This window comes from Terrapene carolina, unplaced genomic scaffold, assembly GCF_002925995.2.
Source record: "Terrapene carolina triunguis isolate 2854851 unplaced genomic scaffold, T_m_triunguis-2.0 Scaffold146, whole genome shotgun sequence".
Classification (NCBI taxonomy): Eukaryota; Metazoa; Chordata; order Testudines; family Emydidae; genus Terrapene; species Terrapene triunguis.
This window is the reverse complement of record NW_020664497.1, coordinates 1318658-1330614: the sequence shown is the minus strand read 5'-3', so window position 1 is coordinate 1330614 and position 11957 is coordinate 1318658. Positions and strand designations below refer to the sequence as shown.

At 42.6% G+C, this 11957-nt stretch overlaps 1 protein-coding gene across 1 annotated transcript in view; it reads left to right on the top strand.

The window, feature by feature from the left end:
• Positions 1-411: 411 nt before the first annotated feature.
• Positions 412-11957, top strand: part of GHITM (growth hormone inducible transmembrane protein) — a 26184-nt gene continuing 14638 nt past the window's right edge. The window contains exons 1-5 of the mRNA XM_024209991.2: positions 412-495; positions 2360-2523; positions 6802-6901; positions 8827-8938; positions 10547-10688. Of these exons, the coding sequence (XP_024065759.2) occupies positions 2392-2523; positions 6802-6901; positions 8827-8938; positions 10547-10688 (486 nt within the window). The 5' untranslated portion in view covers positions 412-495; positions 2360-2391. The remainder of the gene's footprint in view (positions 496-2359; positions 2524-6801; positions 6902-8826; positions 8939-10546; positions 10689-11957) is intronic.

Below are 11957 nucleotides of genomic sequence, written 5' to 3'. Positions count from 1 at the left end.
ATATAAGAAAAAGACCCAAAAATCGGGACCGTCCCTATAAAACCGGGACATCTGGTCACCCTAGCCTGAGCAAGGACACCTTGCCCTCATTCAAAATGGCTGTCACTGCTGGCTGACTTTACCACATTCAAGATGGCTGCTAATAGCTAGACATACCCTCTTGCAAGATGGCTGCTAACGCCCCAGACCCTGTCAATGGTTCTCTCGCTCCCAGGCAAGATGTCTTCCAGAAGCTTCCACTGCCGAATTAAAGATGGCTTCTTTGCCCTTATTCAATATGGGACAGGTACCTTCGCTGCCCAAATCTAATATGGCTACTGAGCGCGGCGTAGCCAACGGCAGTGTCCCGTTTTAAGATCACGTGAGAAGAGCGAGCCACTCAGCTTTGCTGTGGACGTCATCACACGTAACTTGGCTCGTGACGCACAATTTGTGCTCGCACATCAGGGATACGGCATAGAGCGCAGTGGCGGTGGTAGCCTGGGCGCTGGGAAGGTGAGGGGGTCTCGGAGCCGGCTGTTGGTTTCGCTCTCCCGCCCGGCCCGCGTCCTGTGATCTTCTCCAGTCTCCTTGGGCCCCGCTATCGGAGCCGGGCAGAGCGCTGCGGGGGAGCTGTGCCTCCTGCCCCGCCGGCCGGGTACCGGAGCGCCGTGGGGGAGGGGGAGCACGAAGGGCCCTGGGGGTTGACAGGGGAGCTGTCACTCTTGCTGTATGGGGGGAGGGCACTGGGGGAGCTGCCCCTCTTGCTGTATGTGGGGTGCAGGGTCCTGGGGAGAGGGAAATGCCTAGGTGCCACAGGACTCTGTTGCTTTTTAAAATTCTGAAAATTTGTCATAAATTTCATCACTTATCAACCTTTCAGAGAATGTAGTAACACAAAAACCAAAAGATTCTCTACTGATTTCTGAAAAAACCCCTCTTTGTAACAGTGGCATTTCATAACTGAGTTACAAAACGAAGTGAATATTTTTTTTTCTTTAGCAGTTCTTTGGACATCTGCTTTACTTTCTCCTTTTGAAATTGACTCATTTAATATTTATATTATGGTAGTGCTTGAGGCCTCAATCATGATTAGGGCTCCACTGTGCTGGGCATTGTATAAACAAAGACCTGGTGTCTGTCCCAAAGATAGGTTTCAGAGTAGCACTGTCCCAAAGATCTTAATCTAAGGGCTAGTAGAAAATTTCAGTTAAATTCTAAAAAATAGCTGTGCTTGTTATAATGTGCGTAAATACAAATAAAATTGTTTTAGGAGCCTGAAATGAGGATTAAAACTGTACTATGCATCCCTTTGTCGCTACATATAAATAAAAGCAAATTGGTGTCTATGAAAGTGTCAAGTAACTGTGATAGTGTATTGGTAGCTTATTTTTATCTTTATAGAGAAAAGTCATACATATCTTTTTGTATTGAAAGAAAATACTTCTAAGACTAGAAAAAGCAGTGTTTGTGAAAATAAACTGGTAGTACTAGTAGAGCATACAGTAGGTTGACTGTTGTAAATAAAATAAAACCGAGTTTGTCTTGTATAGGTTCTTTCATCTGTGACCTTGGTGGAGTATTAAGATGAAGTTAGTTAATTGTATTTTTAAAATTATGTAAAAAGAGCTTGCTGGTGTTGGGGTTGTACTACACATCACTTCAATGAACTTAAGTTAAGGTGATATTTTGATTAGTAGTCCATGTACATGATAGTCCTGGGTAGTGCATTCTATTTCCAGGATTTAGGGTGGGGTGAATGTTTAGCAGGAGATTAATTTATTTCTTAACACCACAAGGTCTCAAACCTGCATTTGGACTGAGGAGGGGGGGACGGATAGCTCAGTGGTTTGAGCATTTGGCCTGCTAAACCCAGGTTTGTGAGTTCGATCCTTGGGGAGGCCACTTAGGGATCTGGGGCAAAATCAGTACTTGGTCCTGCTAGTGAAGGCAGGGTGCTGGACTCAATGACCTTTCAAGGTCCCTTCCAGTTCTAGGAGATAGGATATCTCCATTTAAAAAAAAAAATTAGTTATGAGCACACGCAAGATTGTTCAGATAAGTTAGAGGAAGAGATACCTTCCCTCTTCTCTGGTGAGCATGTGGTATGATTCAAAATTCTGGCATGGGAAGTCAAATCCTTGACTTTCTAGACTAAAGGGTGTGCTGTTAAACTCGCCTGTATCTGTACTGGCTGTATTTAACTCCAGAACATCTCATGTAGTTGCTCGGTTCTTTTTTTTTTTTTTTTTTATAGTACTTGATGATAAATAAAACTTTTTTTTTTGTTACATAACTGGCAAATAATCTTACTGCTTTATTTGTGCTTTTTGTGATACAATAACCAAATCCTAAAGCATCTCTTCTCATGCCATTACAGGAATACTCATTATTGAATCAAAAGCAGCAACCATGCTGGCAGCAAGATTAGCGTGTTTATGGACACTGCCACGCCAGAGTCTCCGTCCTGCACTTACACAGACCTTCCCAGCTTTGAGGAATTCCAGCATAAAAGCAAATCGGTGGATCTTGCAACCTAACCGGGTAAGGTAGCTTTTTTTAATTTGATAAGAATTGTTTGTACAAAAGGTGTCAAATTAGACCATTGAGACCATTTCCATGTTTACTAAAAGACGCATTTTGGTGCAGATGAAAATGTAAGTGAGGTAACTGAAATGGAAGGCCCAACTTAATGGGACGACAGCGCTTCAGTGTTTTACTGAAGCAGCAGCCTGACAAAAAGGTTATTTAACAGTGGCCCAAAGATGTACAATGAATATTTTACTCTAATTGGGACTCACTTGTTAGAAATCTTGGCTCAGAAGACTAGTATGGAGTTGTATTTCTTGAATTGTCTGCACAGATTCCCATTTAAATGTCATGTGCATCTTGAGCATCCATGCTCAAAACTCTTGAACAGCAGCAAACATTGGAGATGTGCTCAGACCTTGCCTGTCCTTATGTTTCTCTCCCTCCTCTCAACCTACGCGATTCAAGGACTTATAAGAGAGCATACTCCTCCAGCCACTCAATTCCTTCTAGCCACTGCAGATGACAAGCAGAAACTCTACAGCAGGGGTCGGCAACCTATGGCATGCGTGCCAAAGACGGCACGCGAGCTGATTTCTAATGGCATGCTGCTGCTTGCTGGGGTCCTGGCCGCCGCCGCCCCCCCCCCCCCCCCCCCCCCCGCGGCCGCCCTGCTGTCTGGGGGCCCCGCCCCCCCCCCCCCCCCCCCCCCCCGGCAGGCAGCAGTGTGCCATTAAAAATCCTGCCCGGCCCGCTCTTCTCCGCCCCTCCCGCCGGCATTTGTACATGCTTTGCTGACCTCTGTCACTTCCGGCGGGAGGTTGTGTTTCCGGGTTAGTGTGTCCGGGAAGCAGCCCCGCTGGCGGGGGCAGGAAGAGGGACCCGGCAACACAGGAGTCGCAGCACCCGCGAGGCCTGTAAGTGGGGAAGGGTCTTGGGTCCCAGCTGCGCCATGCGCCCGCCCCGAGCACGGCCGGCCCCGCTCCCTGGACACAGACAGGCTGCCCCGGGGTTGGAGCCCCGGTGCCGGAATGAGCTTGGCTCTGTACTGGGGCAGGCTACGTCCCACAGCCTGAACCCGAGCCCGGGGGCTGCGGCTCGCCGCCTGCTGGACTCTGGGAACAGCTGGATCGCGCCTCTTTCGCCGCCCCAGGTCACTGGACCCCAGTCTCCTCCGGCATTGAGGGCAGAACCCAGGAATCCGGAGCCCTAGTCTTCGTCTGCTCCCCATCCCCTCGAACAACTAGAGCCCAGCTGGAAACCTAGGAATCCAGAGTCCTTGCTCCCAGCACTCCTCCCCCGAGCGTCAGACACCAGCCCCTTCCCAGAGCCCAGGAGTCCCAACTCCCACCCTGCTTCCCGCCCTACCCCCCGTCACACTCCCAGCCCCCTGCCTGACCCCTGTACCCCCTCACACACCCGCAGCCCTCTGCCCTGACCCCTGCACCCCCCCATGATCCCAGCCCTGACTCCAGCCCCCCACACCCCATGCCCTGACTCCTGCACCCCCTCACATGCCCCCAGCACCCTTCCCTGACTCCTGCACCCCCCCACATACCCAGCCCACACACACCCCATGTTCTGACTCTTGTGCCCCCACATTCCCTCCCTTACCATGAGCACCAAATGGGAGCTCCTGCCCCCCCCCCCCCACCACACACACACACACACACACACACATTCCCACCTGCACCCCTCGCACCAAATGGGAGCTGCCCAGGTAGCACTCCAGACCCAAACCACCTGCCCCAACCCTGAGCCCCCTCCTTCATTCTAGCTCCTGGCCAGACCCTACACCCCAACCCTCAGCCTGCTCCTTCACCCCAGCCCTGTGCTCAGTGCACTCCCATCCTCAGCTCAGTGCAGAGACAGAGGAAGAAAATGGGCTAAAACCAGGGAGAAGGTAGGTACCCACTCTATGTGGGCCGGGCCGGGACCCCAGACCGGCAGCAGGCTGACTTGCTCATTTAAGCCATGTCTGACATCAAACCATGCTTCTCTGATAAGGTCTCGTGTCCTCCTCCAGTAGTAAATGTATTCTCTCTCTTTTGTCTTGGGGATGAAAGTGTTCCTCATTGTTGCTCTGTGTGCAAATCATTCACCAACCACACGCATCAAGCTTGGATAAACCCCCTCAGATCTCTCATGTTAGTGGTGTGATAGGTTTGATCACAGAAACCCCCTTGGGACTGTCACCTGATTTGCTGAGACTACCTCTGAGCCAGTTTTCCCTGCCAGCTTGGGACTTCAGAACCCTGCCTTGTTGAGCCAGACATGCTAGCCTGCTGCAAACACAGACCCAGGTCTGAAACACGCCCCCAAAGCTGCAAACTTAACTGAAAACAGCTTAAGAAGTGCTCCTGTCTCCAGCATCCAGTTCCCAATGGGATCCAAACCCCAAATAAATCCGTTTTACTCTGTATAAAGCTTATACAGGGTGAACTCATAAATTGTCCGCCCTCTATAACACTGTTAGAGAGAGATGCACAGCTGTTCCCTCCTCCAGGTATTAATTACTTATTCTGGGCTAATTAATAAGCAAAAGTGATTTTATTAAATATAAAAAGTAGGATTTAAGTGGTTCCAAGTAGTAACAGACAGAACAAAATAAGTTACCAAGCAAAATAAAACACAACAGGCAAGTCTAAGCCTAATACATTAAGAAACTGATTACAGATGAAAACTCACCCCCAGAGATGTTCCAAGAAGCTTCTTTCACAGATTGGACTCCTTCACGTCATAAGTCGTGTCTGGGAAGGCCTTGTCCTCTGACACTGATCTCTTGGGGAAGCCTGCACCAATTTCTGAGTCTCATTCTGCCACTACACTGGAAACTTGCAGTTGTGTTATAGCAGTGGTGGGCTCAAGATGTTAGAGAAAAGGTGAGTGAGGTAATATCTTTTATTGGACCAACAGAAGTTATTACTTCCCTCACCCAACTTCTCTCTCTACTACACGGGAAACACTAGTGTAGACAGGAATCAGGCATATTTACCATTGTTGCTGCAGTAGATTTAGAAACAACTCCATTTTAAAATTCTTTCACCTGTCTGTATCACCAGGGGAGTTGCTCCTCCACCCCCAACCCAAAAAAATTGCAGAGTGGGTTTTAAAGAAAACTGGGTTGAGGAAAGTTTGTCTGATTGTTTGCTTTGTGCTTAGTGTTTTTGTCTCCCAGATTTTTATTCTGGTACTTTCATGAGCCCTAAAGTCCAAGTTATTTCAACTAAATTCTAAATATCCTCTTTTTGTGCACTTTGGGTTTGTTTTGTAGATTGTGTACAACAGTGCATCTTCTGTACTATATCATTGTAAGTTGCTTTTTAAAAAAAAAAGAGATTGATGTTAAATTCTGTTCTAATAGCTATCCGCATTTAAGAAGTGCTATATATGTTTCTCTCACAACTATAGTTAAAAAGTTTCTAGGGTCAACTTTGACTACCACTCCTTTCCTTATGTTTTCTAAATCTGTGTTGAAACACTCCTGCAGAATATTTTAATTTCCTAAGTCCTTACAGCTCATATTTAGGAACACATCTGCATGTGCAGATTAATAAAGAAAGCCAAGAGAGTGCAGTGGCTTCAAATTTCCAGGGGATGTTTTAACCAGTGAGAGCCAAGGATCATAGAAATCATAACATAATTTTGATTTGCTTGTATTTCAAAAGTTTGTTGGCGTTCATCTTAAATCTTTTCTCTTAGATCTTCCGTGCCATAAAATCTTAATTTATGGGCCCTAATTCTACTCTTGCCCTTCAGAGTAGAGTTAAGGATTCAAGTGGTACAATGTAAGGAAAATTGGAGTGTTGCTATAACTGCTTCACCCAAAACTGTGATCAGTTTGAGTTCAGTCTCCATGCCTTTCAGTCTGGCCTGTTCACAAGCACATAGGCAGCAAATATTTACCTTTATTTATGCAAAGCCAAAAAACAGTATGTTCTGGCCATTTACAGCGCCGGTGGGGTGGGAGGGTATTTAAGTTTTTTCTCGGAATAAAATCATGCTGTCTGCTCTGCCAGTATTCATATATTAAGATACAATTGATACTTTTGTAATTTCTGTAATTTAGTGTAGTCAGCGTTGTTAGAGTATTGCACAATTGGTTTAAGAGGATAATGACACCTGAGTTAGAAGGGATCAGTTATATTTAAATAACTCCTTTTTTTTACTTATACTGTTATCTTGCTATTAATTGAAACAGAGAGTTTGCCATTAATCTGTAGGTACTACTTGTAAATCTTTATTGTTCTCGGATCTATTTAACTGTCTTTCCTTTCTGTCTGCTCATAACAGGGGTATGCCTCCAAAGCAAAAATGGGTGTGCGGCGTGGAAGAATTGGCCAAGAAATTAAAGAAGCAGCCTTTGAGCCAGCAATGGAAACTGCATTTAAAGGTGAATAACCATTCTACTCAAGTATTCAGAATGTTTGAACACCAACTGTAAAGCTTATTTCAAAGAAATCAGTTTAAAATCCTGGATCATTATGACTTAGTATAGAGTTTGACTAAGCCTTTGAAAACAAATGTCTGAAAAATGGGTTTCTTCACTTCTCTGCAACATTTGATATTGCTAATACCTCCAGTAGCCATGGAGCAATTTGAGTTGCTCATAGTCATAACTATTGTGAAGTACATGGAAATTCCTGAACTTGAAGACCTTCTCTCAGTCATTCATACGTCAAGTATTAAGTTTCTTAAAAAGTTAAACATATTTTTCAGAAGCAGAGATCTATTTTTATGTGTAGGATTCATATTTCTATGGCCTTGCAACATCCCTGAGGTATTGCCTCTATTTTATAGATGGGTAATCAAAGGCAAAATGGTTGTGACTTTCCCGAATTTACAGTGAGTCAGTGACAGAATTCACATCTCCTGATACTCTAGTATTAGTGTGGGATTGGGGTTGGGGGGTGACGGAGGGCAGGAAGATAAACTGAGCTCTAGTTCCAGGGTCTGCTCGTTAGCTGATCAGCTACTTTGAGCTTGTATAATTTCAAAATATAATTCTTTGGTACTGAATTGGCAAGGTTTTAAACAATCACCTCATGTGACTAAAGAGAACTGTGCCAAATTGAGCCCTGGTGTAAACAAGTACAGTTCAATTGAAATCACTGGAATTGGTGCCAGTTTACAGTACAATAAATTTAGTGGCAATTTATGGCTGTTAGTGGCAATTGACTCTATTAGATCAGCTTGAGGATTGAAGTCCTTTTTTTAATGGAAATTAACCATTCTCTACATCCAAAGAAGTGTGATCTTCTATTCTAAGAGTGAATGTTTGTCTTGATACCATTAGTATTGTGCAGCATAGCTACTGAAAGATCAGTCTTCCTGTGTTTGTAGTTAGTAAGAAGCGTACAATGCTTTTGAATTTAATCTGCTGTCATAATGTACACAACACAGATACCAAATGTGCTGACTTTACATATTCAAGAAGTTCAAAGCTCTGCTTTTCTAAATATGGATTTGCCAGATAGACCACAAAAGGGTTACTGTTGAGTAGCACATCTAGTCCAGTACACACATACCTAGGTTTGTTTTATATCAAATCTTCTTTTTCATAAAACTTCCTTGAGAGAGACTACAGTTTTTCCAATAAAAACAAACCATGCAACTGGAAGTATCAACAGTTGCTACTTCTCATCTTTATTAGACAGTTATCCTTTACAGCAGTGTCAGTAACGTCCAATTTCAGGTCTTTCTGATGGATAAAATTTTTTTATAATTGTTGTCAATGAGAGCAGGTTTAGAAGGCAACAACAAGAGGGGAGGGCAAAAGGGTAAGAGACCTGAAAGGCCTGATTTTTTTTTTTTCTCCTGTTTTTAATAAAGAAACTTACCTAGATGATAGGCACGTATCACTAACCAATTGGTGGGTGACATTATTCTTGTTTTTTTCATTCTTTGTTTTTATTCCACTTACTGTATAGTCTTAGAAATGGCTGCCTCCTGTTGATAAACTTAAAATATGTAACATTTATTTATTGATCCATGTAGCTAGCTAACTGTAGTTTGAAGCTGCATCATGTAGCAGTACAAGAGAATTTGATATTCAGAGGGCATCTTTGTTCCTCTCTGAACTTCGTTTCATGGAAGAGAAACAATCAGTGTGGATGAAAAGTTCCTATAAAATAATGATAGACTAACAGATAAAGTTTTTATTTGGACATTAAGAATGAAGAGTTTTTATAAATCTTGAGGTTTTTCCCTTCCTTATCAGTTGTTGTTTACATAATGAAACTGAAATTAGAAAACTGTTCTACTCGATCCCAGGACAAAACACTTGCAGGAATATCAATACTTTTTTCTGTTTTGCAGTGGACCAGATGGGAAGATGGATTGTTGCTGGAGGGGCTGCTGTTGGTCTTGGAGCTCTATGTTATTATGGAATGGGAATGTCAAATGAAATTGGAGCCATTGAAAAAGCTGTGTGAGCAAAATATCACGCTTATTATTTCAAATCAAGGCTAGATCAGTTGAAACTCACCCTTATTTACATGCAAATTTCTCTCCCAACCAGTCTCCTTCTGTGCATGGATACTTTTTATGACTTTAAACTAAAAAGAAAAATGCTAGTTTCTTGCAGAAAGCATTGATTTTTATATATAAACCTGAAAACAAATTTTGTTGAAGCTTTGGGTTTAAATGCAATTTGGCTCACTGCTGCTATAAATATCCCACTTCCTATCTTGCAAATACTATTAACTTTGAAGTATTTTTGCCTCCTCTCAAATGGTATATATCTATATTCTTGTCTGGGGAATGTCATGAGTTAAAATGTAGGTGGATGTTCTAACTTCTGTGAAAGTGTTAGTTAAATCCACATTATCTAGGGTTCCTCTGAGACCCTGTTCAGAAAGCAAAAATAGCTTCTTGAATTCACCAAGAGCTGTAAGAAATGTAAACTTTGTAAGCAGGTCATAATTGTTCCCTATCTACCTGTCTCTTGTAAACACTAACTTACAAAAAGTGTTTGCCCTCGGCATAACAAATTCTGTTCCATGTGGGGGTGGAGCATCCTAGCTAATGATGAAGCCTTCAAGCAATAAATCATATGTTAAAGTTTATGAATGTGTGGGCTTAAAAGAAGAAAATCTTGCTCAGTTTTGTGATAAACTTACTAGGTTCATAACGGAAAGAGATAGGGAAGAAGTGATATTCAAAGCTCCACGCATTCGTGCTTCAAGTGACATCTCACTTTAGCATCCTATTGTGCCAATCTTCTAATACAATTGACAACCTTCTCTGATAACAGTCAAATAACTGTCATTCATTTACCACCCTTTAAGATGAATGGGGAAAAGTTTGCACTTCTGAGATGTTTTCGGGTTGTCTGCAGACTTCTGGGGAAAATAGTAACTATGTAAAATGGAATGTGGCAGAAAACATGCATAATCTTTATTAAATGTCACTAACTGGTGGGAATTCTGTCTTCATAGAATCTGTTTTTTAAACATAGTAATACAAAAGCTTTTTGTATCTAAGGTTATTTCTAGGTTATTCCTTATCTCAAAACATAGCATGTATGTCATGTGATAATACATTGCTCTGGTGACTTAGCAACTTGTGACCATTTCATTAAATTACTTACAATTGTTAGTACATATACTATGGGTTTTTCCTTTTAGACTGTTTTAAAACCTATAATATACTTATTCACACCACTCTCTTGCCTTTTAAGATACTTACAGTATGGAGACATGAGTGAAAGGAACACACACAGGAAATGTTTACAATAGACCAGTTTCACTAGTATTATTTATAGTAGAATGTCACCCCATACTTAACTAGCATAGTTTCATGGCAACAACATAACTTTGTGCATGGTGGAAAAGAAGTTAACAAATTAAGGCCTAAAACATGATATATTTCATGACAAATGTCTCTAAACTGAATGTTGTATGCCACTGTAAGATGGATCTCATTAGTCTTAAATATTTATAACAGTTTGATTGTATCAGAACTAAGAATAAGTGGTGAGATCAATTAAAAGATGAAAAAATAGCAACATAACTGTTCATAATTTCATCTCTTTCAGTATTTGGCCTCAGTATGTGAAAGACCGAATCCGTTCTACCTACATGTACTTTGCAGGAAGTGTTGGTTTGACAGCATTGTCTGCTGTAGCAGTCAGCAGATCTCCTGCACTCATGAGCCTCATGATGAGGGGTTCTTGGCTGGTAAGGTTATATGGGCTTTCTCTTTAATCACCAGAAAGATTAGTGTTAAGAAAACCATGTTTTGAAGTAGAACTTGGAATCTTAGGAGGTGAAACTTTATGGGGTGTGTCTAGTTGTCTGAAAACAGCCCCAACAGTACAGGGTTACATAATTCTTTGAATAAGGCGCATCTACAAACTTCTGGTCATTGATGTGTGTGTTTGTGGGGGGGAAAGACAAGAAACTTCCCCCTACATGAACTAGTGCAGGGGTTGTCAATAGGCAGACCACAAGCCAAATCCGGACCCGCCATTTGAACAGACACTGATATCTTTTTTTTATGTACTTATTGTTATTGGGGTTTTTAATTATTTAATTATTTTCTCTGGAGTCTGGATCTTGATTATACCTCGTCCAAGAAATTTGGACCTTGACAAAAAAAATTGACTACCCCTGCTCTAGTGTAAAAAAACAGACTGATGACAGGAGCTTGCTACCTGAAAGCAATTAGAGCTCAGTGGTCTCACTGTTCAATCTCCTCTTAAGTGTGTCTCAGTAGGTAAGCTAAATACTAGTGGTGTCTGGAAAAATTCTGAAGAAACATTTTTGTTATATAATGATTAATCAAAATTGAAATGTTTCATGGAAATGGTTTGGCATCAGTTAACTTCCAACAGAACACTGGCAGGCTGAAGGGGAGCTTGGGAACCCTAGCTGAGCCAGGAGTCTTGAAATTTGGGAGCTGGCACTTCCAAGCTCCATATTTTTCTTCAACCCACCAGAGACCTTGGAAATCCTGGTAGCTGTGAAATTGACATGATGATCAGTTTGGTTGTTGCTCACCACTGAATTTCACTGGTGAAACTCACCAGACTCTTGGTAAGCTGACAAGTATCTGGGGAGCGTATTTTGTTTTGGCAATGCCATGTCTAAATGTTTCCAAAACAATATAGTGGAATTTCAGTTCTGCGAAAACTTTTGAATTTTTCCTTTTGGTCCTGATTGAAGATAAAAATTTTGTGAACGCTCAGAAATTTTCACAGAACTGAAATTCAGTTTTCTAGGCAGCTCTACTGAAGACCCCATGTAGTAGTGTGAGTCGGGGCTCTACCCTCCGAGGCGGGAGGGGAGCCACGCCGACTCACTGCAGACGTGATCAATAGCCGGTTGCTCAGGAATCAGGCCCTCTGGTGTAGGGGCTGAGGAAAACAACAGTACAGGAGCCCAGGCCCTTTGGAGCAGAGGCTGGGCAAACACAACAGTACAGGAGCCCAGGCCCTTTGGAGCAGG